Below are 21,122 nucleotides of genomic sequence, written 5' to 3'. Positions count from 1 at the left end.
GCATCCGAGAGGGCGTTGAGCTCCTCGAATCTCAACGCCGCGAGCGTGAAGAGGTCAGGTGCAGGCAGCGGAAGGAGCGTGCGGCAAACCAGTCCCACCCCCCCTTCCCCTGACGGATGTCTGTCCCACCTGTGATGGGGTCTGTGGCTCTCGCATTGGACTGTTCAGCCACCAAAGGACTCGCTTTAGGAGTGGAAGCAAGTCTTCCTCGATTCCGAGGGACTGCCTATGATGCTGATGATGTTACACTGGAACATGCATTATAACCGTGCACAATTTGCACAGACTGTGAGAGTGACAAAGAACATTCAGGACTCGGTGGGTCAGATTACAAGCGCTAAGAAAGCAATGTTTAAATTGGGCATTTTGACTGGACACAGCTTGTGAATGATGCAATGGTACAGGAGTTGAAGTGGAGTCATTGGCTACAATATCACTGACTGGGACTAATGGTCTGGCTCGTGAAGTCCAGCTGCTCTGGTACCGGGATTAATGTAGTACGTTTACACAACATTTCTAATCACAGCCAAGCTCAGTGATGGCCTTGCTCCAGGTCAGAACATTCCCAGCTGGAGTCATGGGCAATGATCAGGAGCAGGTCTTGCATCTGCAACCCAGAGGGGCTCTGACCAATTGTTACTGTCCAACTGGTTGCTCAGCCCAGTTTAACCAGCGCAGCCCAGGAGTGCAACCTGAGAGGTTCTGGTGTGTGGAGCTCACGACCATGATGGTGGGGGCCGAGCAGGGGATGGGGGGGCGGGTGGGAGCAGGGGGGGAGGGGGGAAACATAGAAAATAGGTGCAGGAGTAGGCCATTCGTCCCTTCGAGCCTGCACCACCATTCAATAAAATCATGGCTGATCATTCCCTCAGTACCCCTGTCTGCTTTCTCTCCATACCCCTTGATCCCTTCAGCCGTAAGGGCCATATCTAACTCCATCTTGACTATATCTAGCGAACTGGCATTAACAACTCTCTGCGGTAGAGAATTCCACTGATTACCAACTCTCTCAGTGAAGAAGTTTCTCCTCATCTCAGTCCTAAATGGCCTACCCCTTATCCTTAGAATGTGTCCCCTGGTTCTGGACTTCCCCATCATCGGGAACATTCTTCCCGCATCTAACCTGTCCAGCTCTGTCAGAATCTTATAAGTTTCTATGAGATCCCCTCTCATCCTTCTAAACTCCAGTGTATAAAGGCCCAGTCGATCCAGTCTCTCCTCATATGTCAGTCCCGCCATCCCAGGAATCAATCTGGTGAACCTTCGTTGCACTCCCTCAATAGCAAGAACGTCCTTCCTCAGATTAGGTGACCAAAACTGAACACAATATTTCAGGTGAGGCCTCACCAAGGCCCTGTACAACTGCAGTAAGACCTCCCTGCTCCTATACTCAAATCCCCTAGCTATGAAGGCCAACATACCATTTGCCTTCTTCACCGCCTGGTGTACCTACATGCCAACTTTCAATGACTGATGAACCGTGAACCCAGGTCTCGTTGCACCTCCCCCTTTTCTTCTGCCGCCATTCAGATAATATTCTGCCTTCGTGTTTTTGCTCCCAAAGTGGATAACCTCACATTTACCCACATTATACTGCATCTGCCATGCATTTGCCCACTCACCTAACCTGTCCAAGTCACCCTGCAGCCTTTTACCGTCCTCCTCACAGCTCACACCGCCACCCAGTTTAGTGTCATCTGCAAACTTGGAGATATGACACTCAATTCCTTCATCTAAATCATTAATGTATATTGTAAAGAGCTGGGGTCCCAGCACTGAGCCCTGCGGCACTCCACTAGTCACTGCCTGCCATTCTGAAAAGGACCCGTTTATCCCGACTCTCTGCTTCCTGTCTGCCAACCAGTTCTCTATCCACATCAGTACATTACCCCCAATACCATGTGCTTTGATTTTGCACACAAATCTCTTGTGTGGGACCTTGTCAAAAGCCTTTTGAAAGTCCAAATACACCACGTACACTGGTTCTCCCTTGTCCACTCTACTAGTTACATTCTCAAAAAATTCCAGAATATTTGTCAAGCATATTTCCCTTTCATAAATCCATGCTGACTTGGTCCGATCCTGTCACTGCTTTCCAAATGCGCTGCTATTTCATTAATAATTGATTCCAACATTTTCCCCACTACTGATGTCAGGCTAACCCGTCTATAATTACCCGTTTTCTCTCTCCCTCCTTTTTTAAACAGCACTGTTACATTAGCTACCCTCCAGTCCATAGAGACCGATCCAGAGTCGATAGACTGTTGGAAAATGATCACCAATGCATCCACTATTTCTAGAGCCACTTCCTTAAGTACTCTGGGATGTAGGTGGGGCAGGGGGGCTGGAGGGAGGGGGGGAGGGGAGGTTTAGTGTTCACACTCGGTCTATTGCTGCTGCTGCCTGTATGATTGAGTTGTACCTGTACTATGGTGGAGCTCAGCCCCCTGGTACCTGTACTATGGTGGAGCTCAGCCCCTTGGTATCTGTACTATTGTGGAGCTCAGCCCCCTGGTACCTGTACTATGGTGGAGCTCAGCCCCCTGGTATCTGTACTATGGTGGAGCTCAGCCCCCTGGTACCTGTACTATGGTGGAGCTCAGCCCCCTGGTACCTGTAGTATGGTGGAGCTCAGCCCCCTGGTACCTGTACTATGGTGGAGTTCAGCCCCCTGGTACCTGTATTATGGTGGAGCTCAGCCCTCTGGTATCTGTACTATGGTGGAGCTCAGCCCCCTGGTACCTGTACTATGGTGGAGCTCAGCCCCCTGGTACCAGTACCTGGGGAATGGATGTAGACCCGTGGAGCGCGGTGCACCTTGAACCACTGTAGTCACAGTCTAGTTCCAGCCTGTGGGTTATCAGCTCAAGTAACACATTCCACTTCAGAATTGTATCGACATCAAGTTGATTACAGAACTGAAGATGTTGTATTGTTGGGGGTCACACCTGACGTGGGCCACTTTGAGCAAGCACACAGCGAGGTTGATGTGAAGCATTGATGACCAAGGATCAATGCAGGACATGCCTTGCTGTATTGTTGGACCCATGCCTTGCTGTATTGTTGGACCCATGCCTTGCTGTATTGTTGGACCCATGCCTTGCTGTATTGTTGGACCCATGCCTTGCTGTATTGTTGGACCCATGCCTTGCTGTATTGTTGGACCCATGCCTTGCTGTATGTGACTGATAGCTTTCCCCTGCCAGATGGCTGCGCTCTATCTCACAGTAACAAAGGCATTTCCTGAAACTTGCCCTGTCTGTGGACTGGGCTCACCATTCCCAATGGGGGCACAAGTCAATTACTGCAAATAAAGAGGCTGTGTTGTTTTTGGTCTGTTTCAATGCTGTATTATCAGCAATTACTGGGATACACTCTGAGAACAGGCCTTCAGCCAATGTGAGCAGGACTGCTCTGTGCTGGGGGAGAATGCTTTGTTGCAGGAACGTGTGCCTGTGAGTTTGTGTCTGTCTGTTCTTCTGAAATTTGACACAGCGAGTTGATCTGAATTACCAACGGTTGGGACGTCACTCCTGCGCTCTGTAATTCCCCTTTCCTGAAGTAAATGTAGATTTGAACAATCTGCAGTCTATAGCTTTCCATGGTACAGGTATATGGGTGTGGGCCTCCCATACACTGTCGCTCAACTGCTTAGGGCACTGCGTACCTCAGCCATTCCCCCGGGACAGTCCCAGATTGGAGTGTGCAGAGTTAGTGAGTCACAGCTCGGGCTGTGGGGAGCCTGTACAGTGCCCCTGAACAAGACTTCCTGCTCCTCATTTCTGGAAATATACACGTGTGGATTTTGAAGGAGGGCAGGATTGATTTTGGCTGTGTTTCCCAGCATGGAAGACCAGTCTGATAGCATTCACTGTCCAGCCTCTCACAAGGGATTAGTTAGCAGAGGATCCCCATGTCAGCGTTCTCTGTGAGGAGTGAATTTCTTCAGCATAGGAAGAGAAGAAACAAACGGAGAGAAGCAGGCGGTGAAATGGCAAGAGAGCACTGTACTGAGAGCCTCTGTGAGAGCACAACCTCACCCACTACAGTCTTACACCCAGGAAGAAACTAGTCCAGAATCTTGACTCTTCCTATCCAACCTATCTAGGAAACACGGGCTGCATAGAGTCCAGGAAAAGGCCTAACTCTGTCCCAGCAATATTTGCAATCTATATTAACAACTTGGATGAAGGGACCGAGTGTAACGTAGCTAAGTTTGCTGACGATACAAAGATAGGAGGAAAAGCAACGTGTGAGGAGGACAAAAAATCTGCAAAAGGACATAGACAGGCTAAGTGAGTGGGCAAAAATTTGGAGTATAATGTTGGAAAGTGTGAGGTCATACACTTTGGCAGAAACAATCGAAGAGCATAAGAACATAAATAGGAACAGGCCCCTCGAGCCTGCTCCACCATTCAATAAGATCATGGCTGATCTGATCATGGACTCAGCTCCACTTCACCCCCCATAACCCCTTATCCCCTTATCGTTTAAGAAACTGTCTATTCCTGTCTTAAATTTATTCAATGACCCAGCTTCCACAGCTCTCTGAGGCAGTGAATTCCACAGATTTACAATCCTCTGAGAGAAGAAATTCCTCCTCATCTCTGTTTTAAATGGGCGGCCCCTTATTTTAAGATTATGCCCCCTAGTTCTAGTCTCCCCCATCAGTGGAAACATTCTCTCTGCATCCACCTTGTCAAGCCCCCTCATGATCTTATACGTTTCGATAAGATCACCTCTCATTCTTCTGAAATCCAATGAGTAGAGGCCCAACCTACTCAACCTTTCCTCATAAGTCAACCCCCTCATCCCCGAGTGAACCTTCTCTGAACTGCCTCCAAAGCAAGTATATCCTTTCGTAAATATGGAAACCAAAACTGCACGCAGTATTCCAGGTGTGGCCTCACCAATATCTTATATAGCTGTAGCAAGACTTCCCTGCTTCTATACTCCATCCCCTTTGCAATAAAGGCCAAGATTTTATTGGCCTTCCTGATCACTTGCTGTACCTGCATACTATCCTTTTGTGTTTCATGAGCAAGTTATTATTTAAATGGAGTGTTATGTTCAGAATAACTCCACAAGACTGTGTGCTGTAAGCTCAAACTGATGTGACCTTAGTCTCTTTAATCAAATTCCTGAGTGCTGAAGCAGCTTGGCAGACAACCTTTTATACTTGCATGCCCGGGGTGTGCAGGTGACCCTTGGGCCTCTAACAGGTGTGCCCCCTGGTGGCAAGTCTTACACTATTATAAAGTTTACATACATAACATGGAGAAAGATTGCAAAGTGCTGCAGTACAGTAGGATCTGGGGGTACTTGAGCATGAAACACAAAAGGATAGTATTTCAAAGAAGAGCAGGGGAGTATTCTGGCCAATATTTATCCCTCATTCAACATAACAAAAAACAGATTATCTGGTCATTATCACGTTGCTGTTTGTGGGAGCTTGCTGTGCGCACATTACAGCAGAGCCTTCAAAAGTATTTCATTGGCTGTGAATCATTTTGTCACGTCCTGAGGTCATGAAAGGTGCTACATCATTGCAAGTCTCTGTCTTCTCTCTGATTTCCCCCTCAGCTGGGGATTTTCTCACTTCAATCAGCACAGCCTCGGACACAGTCCCCTGGGCGTTCCTGTCCATTGTCTCCCTTTCCATCTCCCCCTCCGTCTGTTCCTCCCAACTCCCTGTCCATCCCGTCCGTTTCCCCTCCCCCCCCCGCCCCCCCCCCCCGGTCCATCCCCCCCTCCCGCCCGTTTCCCCCCGTCCATTCCCCCTCCCACCCCGTCCACTCCCCCCCCCCACCCCCCCGTCCGTTCCTCATCCCCCCCAACCATTCCCCCCCACACCCCGTCCATTCCCCCCCCTCACCCCGTCCATTCCCCCCCCTCACCCCGTCCATTCCCTCCCACGTCCGTTCCCCCACCCCCACGTCCGTTCCTCACCCCCCCGTCCGTCCCTTTCGCCCCCCGCCCCGCCCGTTTCCCCCCATCCATTCCCCCTCCCACCCCGTCCCCTCCCCCCGTCTATTCCTCATCCCCCCCAACCATTCCCCCCCCGTCCGTTTCCCCTCCCCCCCCCCCAGTCCATCCCCCCCTCCCGCCCGTTTCCCCCCGTCCACTCCCCCCCCCTCCCCCCGTCCATTCCTCATCCCCCCCCAACCATTCCCCCACACCCCGTCCATTCCCCCCCTCCCACCCCGTCCATTCCCCCCACCCCCGTACATTCCCTCCCACGTCCGTTCCCCCACTTCCACGTCCGTTCCTCACCCCCCCCCCGTCCGTTTCTCCCCCCCCGTCCGTTCCCCCCCACTCCCTGTCTTTCCCCCCCCACTCCCTATCTTTCCCCCCCACTCCCTGTCTTTCCCCCCCCACTCCCTGTCTTCCCCCCCACTCCCTGTCTTTCCCCCCCCCCCACTCCCTGTCTTTCCCCCCCCACTCCCTGTCTTCCCCCCCGACTCCCTGTCTTCCCCCCCCACTCCCTGTCTTTCCCCTCCCACTCCCTGTCTTTCTCCCCCCACTCCCTGTCTTTCCCTCCCACTCCCTGTCTTTCCCCCCCCACTCCCTGTCTTTCCCCTCCCACTCCCTGTCTTTCTCCCCCCACTCCCTGTCTTTCCCTCCCACTCCCTGTCTTTCCCCCCCCCACTCCCTGTCTTTCCCCCCCCACTCCCCGTCCGTTCCCCCCCACTCCCTGTCTTTCCCCCCCCCCACTCCCTGTCTTTCCCCCCCCACTCCCTGTCTTTCCCCCCCCCACTCCCTGTCTTTCCCCCCCCACTCCCTGTCTTTCCATCCCCACTCCCTGTCTTTCCATCCCCACTCCCTGTCTTTCCATCCCCACTCCCTGTCTTTCCATCCCCACTCCCTGTCTTTCCCCCCCCCACTCACTGTCTTTCTCCCCCCAACTCCCTGTTTTCTCCCCCCCCACTCCCTGTCTTTCCCCCCCCCACTCCCTGTCTTTCCCCCCCCCACTCCCTGTCTTTCCCCCCCCACTCCCTGTCTTTCCCCCCCCAACTCCCTGTCTTCCCCCCCCCCACTCCCTGTCTTTCCCCCCCCCACTCCCTGTCTTTCCCCCCCCACTCCCTGTCTTCCCCCCGCCCCCGCCGCCTTCCCCCCCCCACCTGTCTCCCACCCCTCCCCCCCCCCCCCCCCCCCGCCCACCACCATCCATCCGTTAGTGGTGTGATGGCCCCAATGAAACAGCTTGCTGATGTCGATCATTCAGGTTAGGCATGAGGAATGGTCGTTGTGTAAGGTACTTTTGGAGAAGCTGTACCCAGCGAGAGCCTCCAGGGGATAAAACACAGGGGAGGAACTCAGAGAGGGAAACAATGTTCCTGCAGGGCCTGTCCCATGGAGCCACCTTCCACATTGTGCCCCAGTGCTTTTTAGCCCATTAGGATGGTGACGTGTCTGGAGGTCAGTCTGCATTTGGACAATGAGCATGTCCACAGGTACAGTACTTAATGTATCTTTCAAGCAGAGCAGTACAAAGCCTGTGTCGGAACAATGCTTGGAGAATGTGCTGGCCTTGTGTGGTGTTGAGTGATCGGAGCCTGAAGTGGGCCTTTGATCAGAGACACTTTGGTTTGTTTGTTTGCTGTCTCCCCTTTGGATTCTTTGATGTTGGCAGTTGTATTGAAAGAGAAAGCCCTTTATACCTTATCATATTTCCTGATCAGTATTTTGCGAGTGTGTTGTCAGAGGAAGATCTTTTCCATTCCCATGTTCAGCTATCTGGGGAGATCAGCAGCCCATCGCTGCCCTTTGCCCGATTGGCGGGGCAGTCACCTTGTGATGATGTTGATCCCGGCCGGCCGACCGATAATGGGAAACTCTTTCAGTTTGCACTGTGATAAATCAGAGCGGCCCTGTGGTCAGGGACACCTGATGTGATCAGGTAGCAGGGTCCACCCTTTGGGAGCTCCGCAGTGAGCTGTTTGATGGGCAGCTGGCTGGGTGTCCCCTCGAGAGTCTGGCCTAAACATGGTTGAGAATGAGTTTGTGCTGTGATGGTGTGTTTAATGCAGGAAAGCAGGCATTCCTCTGTGTGGCCTCTATACCGTATAGTGAACAGACCGTATAGTGAACTTCATTGTGCTGTGCTTTTCTGCCCCCGGCATTTCCACCTTCCACAGAAGGTCGTCGGTTCAAGTCCCACTCCAGAGACTTGAGCACAAAGATCTAGGCTGGCACTCCAGTGCAGGGCTGAAGGAGAGCCGCACTGTTGGAGGTGCCGTTTTTCAGATGAGATGTTAAACCGAAGCCCCATCTGCTCTCTCAGGTGGACGTAAAAGATCCCTTTCGAAGAAGAGCAGGGGAATTATCCCCGGCGTCCTGGGGCCAATATTTATCCCTCAACCAACATCACTAAAACAAATGATCTGCTCATTATCATAGTGCTGTTTGTGGGAGCTTGCTGTGCGCAAGTTGGCTGCTGCGTTTCCCACATTACAACAGTGACTAAACTCCAAAAGTACTTCATTGGTTGTAAAGCACTGTGGAAGTCCTGAGGTCGTGAAAGGCGCTATATAAATGCCAGTTTTTCTTTCATTTCTTGTATGTTGTCCCGGTCACTTACCCGGTTGAGCTGAGCCCTGCCTCACGCATTATGTAACAGTCACCTTCCGCTTACCTTCTCCTCCCCGCACCCTATTACATGTTAATGACACTGGGAAGTGGGAGGAGGCGGCATTGACCGAAAGCACTCGATCAGCAGAGTGTGGGACTGAGTTTGAGGATCGACATTGTGCAGGGCGGAGATCCAGTACAGTCCCTAACATAGTCATTTCTGTGTCCTCACACTTTTAACTGGCTTAAAGACAACCGCAGTGGCAGCCATTGGTGCAATCCATCAAGCAGTTCAGTATTCATTACTGTGATTGTGCAACGTTTGAGTTTGTGAATACTGAAGACCTCAGCAAGGCTTTTGTTATGGTAACTGAGAAGCATCCTTCTAAAGACGTAATAAAAATACCTCAAGTGTGAAGAGGCAGCATTGATCTGAGCTTCATCATTCACAGAGAAAAAGGAGATATGCCTCTTTTAATCCTGTAAATGGGAATTGAAAAGTTCAGGTCGATCATTAGCTCCGTTGGGAAAGCATCTCTCTGCAAGTGCTGCAGGAACCCTGCCAGTAATGGAGGCAAAATGTCAGAGAGCAGAGTACCAGTGAGTCCAGGAAACATTTGAAAGGTGTCTGCAGTGCAGAGTGTGTTTAGTATGGGAAGGGCGTGTTGGGATGTATGAGATTTGGTTTGTTGGAGTTTAGTGTTTATGGGAGCAATTTAAAGAGGCGTTTACTCTGTACAGGCATCAGTGCTGGGACCTCAGCTATTTACAGTCTATATTAATGATCTAGATGAAGGGACCAAGTGTAATGTATCCAAGTTTGCTGACGATACAAAGTTAGGTGGGATGGTAAGCGGTGAGGAGATGACAAAGATCAGCAGAGGCCGCCCAACCGGAAAATGACCTCTCTGCTTGCTGTCCATTAACCAATCCTCTATCCATGCTAATACATTACCTTCAATCCCATGAACCCCTATCTTGTGTAGTAACCTTTTATGTGGCACCTTATCAAATGCCTTTTGGAAATCCAAATATACTACATCTACTGGTTCCCCCTTAAACTGAGTGAATGGGCAGTAAGGTAGCAGATGGAGTATATTGTGGGGAAATGTGAGGTTATATACTTTGGTAGGAAGAATAGAAAAACAGAATCTTTTTTAAATGGTGATAAACTTTTAAATGTTGATGTTCAGAGAGATTTGGGTGTCTGTGTGCAAGAAACACAGAAAGCTAGAATGCAGGTACAGCAAGCAATAAGGAAGGCAAATGGCATGTTATCCTTTATTGCAAGGGAGTTGGAGTATAAGAGTAAAAGAAAAAAAAGAAAGACTTACACTTGTATAGCGCCTTTCACGGCCACCGACATCTCAAAGTGCTTTACAGCCAATGAAGTACTTTTGAAGTGTAGTCACTATTGTAAGGAAGTCTTGCTACAATTGTACAGGGCCTTGGTGAGACCACACCTGGAGTACTGGACACAGTTTGGGTCTCCTTATCTAAGGAAGGATATACTTGCCTTGGAGACGGTGCAATGAATGTTCATTAGATTGATTCCTGGGATAAGAGGACTGTCCTATAAGAGATTGTGTAGAATGTGCTTATACTCTGAGGAATTTAGCTGAATGAGAGGTGATCTCATTGAAACATAAAAGATTCTGAGGGGGACTGACGGGGTAGATGCTGAGAGGTTGTTTCCCCCTGGCTGGAGAGTCTAGAACCAGGGGTCACAATCTCAGGATAAGAGGTCGGCCATATAAGAGGAAGAATTTCTTCACTCAAAGGGTTGTGAATTCTCTGCCCCAGAGGGTTGTGGATGTTGAGTCTCTGAATATATTCAAGGCTGAGATAGATAAATTTTTGGAGTCTAGGGGAATCAAGGGATATGAAGATCAGGCGGGAAAGTGGAGTTGAAGTCAATGATCAGCCATAATCTCATTGAAGGGCGGAGCAGACTTGAGGGGCCGTATGGCCTATTCCTGCTTCTATTTCTTATGTTGTTAGATGTGCAGGCTAACTGGTATTCTGTACTTTTCCGCACAGTATCAGCACAGGCCCAGACGTACCCCTCACTGCAGATAGGTCTTTCCCCGGAACCCCCATCAGTGTACAGGGAATCAATACCTGAACTAAGTTTCCCATACCCCTGGACACAGAAGCCTGTCATCCCATCGAGCCTGTCCCACCATGGCTATCAATGTATAGCAAGAATTTTGTATACCATGCAAGTCATGTGCAATGATTATTTGCTGTGATTAACTTCTTCGCTAAGGAGGGAGCAGTGTTGTAGAGCCACCTAGTGGACTACTGATGTGATAACAATAAAGCCATGTGCCCTGCACGGTTCTACCCAGAAGCCATGTTATGCATTTATTGTATCTCAAGATATCACACTGATGACATCATTAAGCAGCTTTAGCCCTGACACATCAACAATTTGGGAGCAATTCTGCTCGAAATGTCTGTCCTATACACCCATTTCTACATATTTTGTCACAAGTACTTTGAGAGTCTGTGGGCGCGGTGGGTTCTTTATTAGGAACAAACAGCTGCTCAATATAAAATGGCTGCCTAGGGTGCTGAATATTGCCTTGTCCGTACGGTGTGTATCTCAGGTCTGGGCCCTAACTCCCAACATCCACCTTAAATGGCCACACAGAGTGGGCAGGACTTGTATGGGCACATGACCCAGGGCCACATCACAACTGAGGGTTTATGTAACCTGACCTCACAATGGAAACCATTCAACACAAAATCCCAGGGCTGGATAAAATACAGGGTGGATTCCTGCAGGGTCTGGATGTTGTGACTGAGTTAAAGTGTTTCGGATTAACATCAGAAATGGACATCCTGCTCAACAAGCTCCACCAGCAGTTTTGTGTTTCATTACAATATTCTGAAATATCATTAACGTCGCCTCTCTTTATTTCAGATTGCTCGCGAAGAAAACAGATTTATTCTGACCTGTGGCTTACCCTACCAGACGGTGAGTGCATAGAGTATTGTGCAGACAGCATGTGGGCAGCGGGCAGTATTCGAGCAGTGTGTGGGCAGCGGGCAATGTGTGGGGACAGTGTAGTGTGCGGGCAGTGGGCAGTGTGGGGGCAGTGGGCAGTGTGTTGGCAGTGGGCAGTATGTGGGCAATGGGCAGTGTGCGGACACTGTGTAGGCAGTACCAGGGCACTAGCACAGTTACAGGCAGGTGTTCTGGAACGGCAGCTTAGAATGAGGTGTGTGATGGATTGCCAATATACCACATTGGGCCTTTCCCGCGGGATGGGGTACGTGCGAGCCAAGCACAGCCAGCAGGCCCAGGGTTAGGTTGGTTGCCTGAGTCGGTTGTACTGAGTGAAAGGATTATGTTGTCACTCTCTGTATTCACACATCGAGAATGTGCAACGGGTATGGGAGGGTGAACCTCTCTTCTCCAAACTTAGCCAAAGATCAGTGCGCAGCGTGAGGAAGGAGCGAAGTGTGAGGCGTGAGGCGATGGGACAGTTGCTGATATTCTTGTCTTCTCTCCAGCTACGATCGCAGGTGGGGGAGGGGCGCTGCCTGTCTGTGAACTGTTCGGAGAAGGCTAAGGACCAGGCCATCACTGTGCTCAAACACTTCAATGTACGAGTCACCCCGAAAGACATCTTCAGCCGCTGCCAGGTAGGATCGAACGTCTTGGGTGAGAAGCTGAGGGGTGCGACTTAGCATGGGCCCAATGGCTTCTGTGCGCACCCGGCCCCCAAATTATTTTTTGACTAAAATGTCCTTAACAGAAACATATTTTAACAAAGGCTTGGGCTGTGCTAGCTCTCCTGAGAGAGGGGGTGAGAGAGTGAGTGAGTGAGAGCCCTCCTGTGCACTATCCCAGAAAGCTGTAATAGTTACAGTGGAGCACGGGCTCACTTTACCCTGACCAGAAGATCAGGGAACACCCTCGGTCTCAGGTGGGACATTGCTAAGTTTTGTTGCACAGAGATCCTTGGCCCCATCGCCAACTGTTGCTGCTCACCAGCTCGTGCACTGAATGTAATAACCGGTTTGGCCAGATGTGCTATTTGGACAAGGTGATGATGCCATTAGTGTACGGACAGCGCGATGGTCTGTTCTCAACCGTTCTGATCGAGGAAATAAAGAAAACTCTTTCTTTCCAGTGGTGGGTGGGTCAGTAACCAGAGGACACAGATTTAAGGTGATTGGCCAAAAAAAAACTGGGAGGAGCTGAGAACGTGCTTACGCAGCGAGTTGTTGTGATCGGGAACGCGCTGCCTGAATAAGTACTGGAAGGGGGTTGGATAAGTACTGGAAGGGGAAAGATTTGCAGGGATTTGGGGAAAGAGCGGGGGAGTCGGACGACTTGGATAGCGGTTTCAAAGAGCCGGCAAATAGGCAGAGTGGCCTCCTTTGATGCTGCAAGATGCTGAGAGTCTTATCGCGCAGCAATGAAAGTTGTCAAACACACTGGGGCCGATTTTGATGAACTTGCCGCCCACTTCCACTGCCGTTGCTCTGCTCAAACCGCCCAGTGCCACTTTCGACGTGGCCTGGAGCAGGCAGGAGGGGGAGAGCTACTGGGAAGCGTCAGCGGACGGCTGAGTGGCGTAAGTAGACTCCCGCCTGCCCGCCGAGATGGCGTATTCCCGCGGTGGGGAACGGGCGCCGGACCCCTGCGTGGAGGCAGCGCTGTCCGGAATCATCAGGGTCAAGATCCTGGTAAGCAAAGTGGAATGTTTTTAAATTATTTCTTTACAGGGACTTACCTGGACGGGGTCCCTGAAGGTCCTCGGGTGTTTTTTTTTTGTTGGTGATGATTTTTATTTTTACCTCTTCGACCCTCCGTGGGCCCGACTCCATCCTCGGCGAGACGTGGGCGGCTAGCGCCTCTGCCGCCGAGAATGAAAGCTCCCGTCCGCTGCCGCCCAGATTGGCGGCGGACGTTGCCCATTTGCCGCCTGCCGACCTTCGAGGGACCTCGGCGATGAAAACCCCGCCGAAAGTACCGTCCCGTACCTCGGCGGCACTTGGACAGCACATGCCCCAAACTCTCGGCAACCAGTGGCTGCTACCATTGAAGTTGAACAAAGATACTGTTTATAGTGTGTGTCTGAGAGTTCGCCATCAAGATATCTGTTTACAATGGTCCTGTAACAGTCACCACACATTCTGGGCACGGGCTAACTTGTCCTGTCCCGGGTACGGTGGGGACAGTATTCCCGGGTACGGTGAGGACAGTATTCCCGGGTACGGTGGGGACAGTATTCTCGGGTACGGTGGGGACAGTATTCCCGGGTACGGTGAGGACAGTATTCCCGGGTACGGTGAGAACAGTATTCCCGGGTACGGTGGGGACAGTATTCCCGGGTACGGTGGGGACAGTATTCCCGGGTACGGTGAGGACAGTATTCCCGGGTACGGTGAGAACAGTATTCCCGGGTACGGTGGGGACAGTATTCCCGGGTATGGTGAGGACAGTATTCCCGGGTATGGTGAGAACAGTATTCCCAGGTAAGGTGAGGACAGTATTCCCGGGTACGGTGGGGACAGTATTCTCGGGTACGGTGGGGACAGTATTCCCGGGTACGGTGAGAACAGTATTCCCAGGTATGGTGAGGACAGTATTCCCGGGTACGGTGGGGAAAGTATTCCCGGGTACGGTGGGGACAGTATTCCCGGGTACGGTGGGGACAGTATTCCCGGGTATGGTGCGGACAGTATTCCCAGGTATGGTGAGGACAGTATTCCCGGGTACGGTGGGGACAGTATTCTCGGGTACGGTGGGGACAGTATTCCCAGGGACGGTGAGGACAGTATTCCCAGGTACGGTGGGGACAGTATTCCCGGGTACGGTGAGGACAGTATTCCCGGGTACGGTGAGGACAGTATTCCCGGGTGGGGACAGTATTCCCGGGTACGGTGGGGACAGTATTCCCGGGTACGGTGGGGACAGTATTCCCGGGTATGTTGAGGACAGTATTCCCGGGTACGGAGAGGACAGTATTCCCGGGTACGGTGGGTACAGTATTCCCGGGTATGGTGAGGACAGTATTCCCGGTATGGTGAGGACAGTATTCCTGGGTACGGTGGGGACAGTATTCCCGGGTATGGTGAGGACAGTATTCCCGGGTACGGTAAGGACAGTATTCCCGGGTACGGTGAGGACAGTATTCCCGGGTACGGTGGGGACAGTATTCGCGGGTATGGTGAGGACAGTATTCCCGGGTACGGTGAGGACAGTATTCCCGGCTACGGAGGGGACAGTATTCCAGTATTCCCGGGTACGGTGGGACAGTATTCCTGGGTACGGTGAGACAGTATTTCCGGGTACGGTGGGGACAGTATTCGCGGGTATGGTGAGGACAGTATTCCCGGGTACGGTGGGATAGTATTCCCGTGTACTGACAGTATTCCCAGGTAAGGTGGGGACAGTATTCCTGGGTACGGTGTGGACAGTATTCCCGGGTACGGTGGGCACAGTATTCCCGGGTACGGTGGGAATACTTTCCCGGGTACGGTGTGGAAAGTATTCCCGGATACGGTGAGGACAGTATTCCCGGGTATGGTTGGGACAGTATTCCCGGGTACGGTGGGGACAGTATTCCCGGGTATGGTGAGGACAGTATTCCCGGGTACGGTAAGGACAGTATTCCCGGGTACGGTGAGGACAGTATTCCCGGGTACGGTGGGGACAGTATTCGCGGGTATGGTGAGGACAGTATTCCCGGGTACGGTGAGACAGTATTCCCGGCTACGGAGGGGACAGTATTCCCGGGTACGGTGAGGACAGTATTCCCGGGTACGGTGGGACAGTATTCCCGGGTACTGACAGTATTCCCAGGTACGGTGGGGACAGTATTCCCGGGTACGGTAGATACAGTATTCCCGGATACGGTGGTACAGTCTTCCCGGGTATGGTGGGGACAGTATTCCCGGGTACGGTGTGGAAAGTATTCCCGGATACGGTGAGGACAGTATTCCCGGGTATGGTTGGGACAGTATTCCCGGGTACGGTGGGGAAAGTATTCCCGTGTACGGTGAGGACAGTATTCCCGGGAACGGTGGGGAAAGTATTCCCGGATACGGAGAGGACAGTATTCCCGGATACGGTGGGGACAGTATTCCCGGGTATGGTGGGAATACTTTCCCGGGTACGGTGAGGACAGTATTCCTGGATGCGGTGGGACAGTATTCCCAGGTACGTTGGGGACAGTATTCCCGGGTATGGTGGGAATACTTTCCCGGGTACGGTGAGGACAGTATTCCCGGGTACGGTGGGACAGTATTCCCGGGTACGGTGGGGACAGTATTCCCGGGTACTGACAGTATTCCCAGGTACGGTCGGGACATTATTTCCGGGTACGGTCGGGACAGTATTCCCGGATACGGTGGGCACAGTATTCCCGGGTACGGTGGGAATACTTTCCTGGGTACGGTGGGGACAGTATTCCCAGGTACGGTGGTACAGTATTCCCGGGTATGGTGGGGACAGTATTCCCGGGTACGGTGGGGACAGTATTCCCAGGTACGGTGGTACAGTATTCCCGGGTATGGTGGGGACAGTATTCCCGGGTACGGTGGGACAGTATTCCCGGTTACGGTGATGACAGTATTCCCGGGTACGGTGGGGACAGTATTCCCGGGTACGGTGAGTACAGTGTTCCCGGGTACGGTGAGGAGAGTATTCCCGGGTACGGTGGGACAGTATTCCCGGGTACGGTGGGACAGTATTCCCGGGTACTGACAGTATTCCCAGGTACGGTGGGGACAGTATTCCCGGGTACGGTAGATACAATATTCCCGGGTACGGTGGGCACAGTATTCCCGGGTACGGTGGGCATTCTTTCCTGGGTACGGTGGGACAGTATTCCCGGGTATGGTGGGGACAGTATTCCCGGGTACGGTGCGCATTCTTTCCTGGGTACGGTGGGACAGTATTCCCGGGTACGGCGGGGACAGTATTCCCGGGTACGGTGGGTACAGTATTCCCGGGTATGGTGGGGACAGTATTCACGGGTACGGTGGGACAGTACTCCCGGGTACGGTGGGACAGTATTCCCAGGTACGGTGAGGACAGTCTTCCCGGGTACGGTGGGGACAGTATTCCCGGGTACGGTGGGCACAGTATTCCCGGGTACGGTGAGAATACTTTCCCGGGTACGCTGAGGACAGTATTCCCGGGTACGGTGTGGAAAGTATTCCCGGATACGGTGAGGACAGTATTCCCGGGTACGGTGGGGACAGTATACCCGGGTACGGTGGGGAAAGTGTTCCCGGGTACGGTGGGTACAGTATTCCCGGGTATGGTGGGGACAGTATTCCCGGGTACGGTGGGACAGTATTATCGGGTACGGTGATGACAGTATTCCCGGGTACGGTGGGGACAGTATTCCCGGGTACGGTGAGGACAGTGTTCCCGGGTACGGTGGGACAGTATTCCCGGGTACGGTGAGGACAGTATTCCCGGGTACGGTGGGACAGTATTCCCGGGTACGGTGGGGACAGTATTCCCAGGTACCTTGGGACAGTATTCCCGGGTACGGCGGGGACAGTATTCCCGGGTACGGCCGGGACAGTATTCCCAGGTAAGGTGGGGACAGTATTCCCGGGTATGGTGGGGACAGTATTCCCGGGTACGGTGGGGACAGTATTCCCGGGTACGGTGAGGAAAATATTCCCGGGTACGTTGGGGACAGTATTCCCGGGTACGGTGAGGACAGTATTCCCGGGTACGGTGGTGACAGTATTCCCGGGTACGGTGGGGACAGTATTCCCGGGTACGGTGGGACAGTATTCCCAGGTACAGTGGGGACAGTATTCCCGGGTGCGGTGAGGACAGTATTCCCGAGTACGGTGGGGACAGTATTCCCGGGTACGGTGGGGACAGTATTCCCGGGTACGGTGGGACAGTATTCCCAGGTACAGTGGGGACAGTATTCCCGGGTACGGTGAGGACAATATTCTCGGGTACGGTGAGAACAGTATTCCCGGGGACAGTATTCCCAGGTAAGGAGGGGACATTATTCCCGGGTACGGAGGGGACAGTATTCCCGGGTACGGTGGGGACAGTATTCCCGGGTACTGACAGTATTCCCTGGTACGGTGGGGACAGTATTCCCGGGTACGGCAGGGACAGTATTCCCGGGTACGGTGGGCACAGTATTCCCGAGTACGGTGGGGACAGTATTCCCGGGTACGGTGGGGACAGTATTAACGGGTACCGTGGGGACAGTAATCCCGGGTACGGTGAGGACAGTATTCCCGGGTACGCTGGGGACAGTATTCCCGGGTACGCTGGGGACAGTATTCCCGGGTACGGTGGGGACAGTATTCCCGGGTACGGTGGGGACAGTATTCCCGGGTATGGTGGGGACAGTATTCCCTGTACGGTGGGACAGTATTTCCGGGTACGGTGGGACAGTATTCCTGGGTACGGTGGGACAGTATTTCCGGGTACAGTGGGACAGTATTCCTGGGTACGGTGAGACAGTATTCCCTGGTACGGTGGAGACAGTATTCCCGGGTAAGGTGGGGACAGTATTCCCGGGTACGGTGGGACAGTGTTCCCGGGTACGGTGGGGACAGTATTCCCGGGTACGGTGGGGACAGTATTCCCGTGTACTGACAGTATTCCCAGGTAATGTGGGGGACAGTATTCCCGGGTACGGTGGGGACAGTATTCCCGGGTCCGGTGGGCACAGTATTCCCGGTTACGGTGGGGACAGTATTCCCGGGTACGGTGGGGACAGTATTCCCGGGTACGGTGGCACAGTATTTCCGGGTACGGTGGGACAGTATTCCCGGGTACGGTGGAGACAGTATTCCCGGGTACGGTGGGGACAGTATTCCCGGGTACGGTGGGGGCAGTATTCCCGGGTACGGTGGGGACAGTATTCCCGTGTACTGACAGTATTCCCAGGTACTGTTTGGAACAGTATTCCCGGGTGCGGTGGGGACAGTATTCCCAGGTACGGTGGGCACAGTATTCCCGGGTACGGTGGGAATACTTTCCCGGGTACGGTGAGGACAGTAATACCGGGTACGGTGGGGACAGTATTCCCGGGTACGGTGGGACAGTATTCCCGGGTACGGTGGGAAAGTATTCCCGGGTCAGGTGGGGACAGTATTCCCGGGTACGGTGGGACAGTATTCCCGGGTACGTTGGGGAAAGTATTCCCGGGTACCGTGGGACAGTATTCCCGGCTACGGTGAGGACAATATTCCCGGGGACGGTGGGGAAAGTATTCCCGGGTACGGTGGGGAAAGTATTCCCGGGTACGGTGAGGACAGTATTCCCGGGTACGGTGGGGACTGTATTCCCGGGTACGGTGGGACAGTATTCCCGGGTGCGGTGGGGAAAGTATCCCGGGTACGGTGAGGACAGTAATCCCGGGTACGGTGGGGAAAATATTCCCGGGTACGGTGGGGAAAGTATTCCCGGGTACGGTGGGGACAGTATTCTCGGGTATGGTGAGGACAGTATTCCCGGGTACGGTGGGATAGTATTCCCGGCTGCCGTGTGGAAAGTATTCCCGGGTACGGTGAGGACAGTATTCCCGCGTACGGTGGGGACAGTATTCCCGGGTACGGTGGGAATACTTTCCTGGGTACGGTGGGGACAGTATTCCCGGGTACGGTGGTACAGTATTCCCGGGTATGGTGGGGACAGTACTCCCGGGTACGGTGGGACAGTATTCCCGGGTACGGTGGGGACAGTATTCCCGGGTACGGTGGGGACAGTGTTCCCGGGTACGGTGGGACAGTATTCCCGGGTACGGTGAGGAGAGTATTCCCGGGTACGGTGGGACAGTATTCCCGGGTACGGTGGGACAGTATTCCCGGGTACTGACAGTATTCCCAGGTACGGTGGGGACAGTATTCCCGGGTACGGTAGATACAGTATTCCCGGGTACGGTGGGCACAGTATTCCCGGGTACGGTGGGCATTCTTTCCTGGGTACGGTGGGACAGTATTCCCGGGTATGGTGGGGACAGTATTCCCGGGTACGGTGGGCATTCTTTCCTGGGTACGGTGGGACAGTATTCCCGGGTACGGCGGGGACAGTATTCCCGGGTACGGTGGGTACAGTATTCCCGGGTATGGTGGGGACAGTATTCACGGGTACGGTGGGACAGTACTCCCGGGTACGGTGGGACAGTATTCCCAGGTACGGTGAGGACAGTCTTCCCGGGTACGGTGGGGACAGTATTCCCGGGTACGGTGGGCACAGTATTCCCGGGTACGGTGAGAATACTTTCCCGGGTACGCTGAGGACAGTATTCCCGGGTACGGTGGGGAAAGTATTCCCGGATACGGTGAGGACAGTATTCCCGGGTACGGTGGGGACAGTATACCCGGGTACGGTGGGGAAAGTGTTCCCGGGTACGGTGGGTACAGTATTCCCGGGTATGGTGGGGACAGTATTCCCGGGTACGGTGGGACAGTATTATCGGGTACGGTGATGACAGTATTCCCGGGTACGGTGGGGACAGTATTCCCGGGTACGGTGAGGACAGTGTTCCCGGGTACGGTGGGACAGTATTCCCGGGTACGGTGAGGACAGTATTCCCGGGTACGGTGGGACAGTATTCCCGGGTACGGTGGGGACAGTATTCCCAGGTACCTTGGGACAGTATTCCCGGGTACGGCGGGGACAGTATTCCCGGGTACGGCCGGGACAGTATTCCCAGGTAAGGTGGGGACAGTATTCCCGGGTATGGTGGGGACAGTATTCCCGGGTACGGTGGGGACAGTATTCCCGGGTACGGTGAGGAAAATATTCCCGGGTACGTTGGGGACAGTATTCCCGGGTACGGTGAGGACAGTATTCCCGGGTACGGTGGTGACAGTATTCCCGGGTACGGTGGGGACAGTATTCCCGGGTACGGTGGGACAGTATTCCCAGGTACAGTGGGGACAGTATTCCCGGGTGCGGTGAGGACAGTATTCCCGGGTACGGTGGTGACAGTATTCCCGGGTACGGTGGGGACAGTATTCCCGGGTACGGTGGGACAGTATTCCCAGGTACAGTGGGGACAGTATTCCCGGGTACGGTGAGGACAATATTCTCGGGTACGGTGAGAACAGTATTCCCGGGGACAGTATTCCCAGGTAAGGAGGGGACATTATTCCCGGGTACGGAGGGGACAGTATTCCCGGGTACGGTGGGGACAGTATTCCCGGGTACTGACAGTATTCCCTGGTACGGTGGGGACAGTATTCCCGGGTACGGCAGGGACAGTATTCCCGGGTACGGTGGGCACAGTATTCCCGAGTACGGTGGGGACAGTATTCCCGGGTACGGTGGGGACAGTATTAACGGGTACCGTGGGGACAGTAATCCCGGGTACGGTGAGGACAGTATTCCCGGGTATGGTTGGGACAGTATTCCCGGGTACGGTGGGGAAAGTATTCCCGTGTACGGTGAGGACAGTATTCCCGGGAACGGTGGGGAAAGTATTCCCGGATACGGAGAGGACAGTATTCCCGGATACGGTGGGGACAGTATTCCCGGGTATGGTGGGAATACTTTCCCGGGTACGGTGAGGACAGTATTCCCGGATGCG

General features: G+C 53.4%; 1 protein-coding gene across 1 annotated transcript in view; it reads left to right on the top strand.

Annotated features, from left to right (window-relative positions):
• The window catches only part of LOC139250226 (exonuclease mut-7 homolog), a 347,320-nt gene extending 335,050 nt beyond the window's left edge, over positions 1 to 12,270 (top strand). Inside the window, exons 22-23 of the mRNA XM_070872721.1 lie at positions 11,501 to 11,554; positions 12,094 to 12,270. Of these exons, the coding sequence (XP_070728822.1) occupies positions 11,501 to 11,554; positions 12,094 to 12,270 (231 nt within the window). The remainder of the gene's footprint in view (positions 1 to 11,500; positions 11,555 to 12,093) is intronic.
• Positions 12,271 to 21,122: the final 8,852 nt, after the last annotated feature.

The sequence above is a fragment of the Pristiophorus japonicus genome, unplaced genomic scaffold (genome assembly GCF_044704955.1).
Source record: "Pristiophorus japonicus isolate sPriJap1 unplaced genomic scaffold, sPriJap1.hap1 HAP1_SCAFFOLD_353, whole genome shotgun sequence".
Lineage (NCBI taxonomy): Eukaryota > Metazoa > Chordata > Chondrichthyes > Pristiophoridae > Pristiophorus > Pristiophorus japonicus.
Note: the sequence above shows the minus strand (reverse complement) of the source record. Positions and strands in the feature narration are given on the sequence as shown.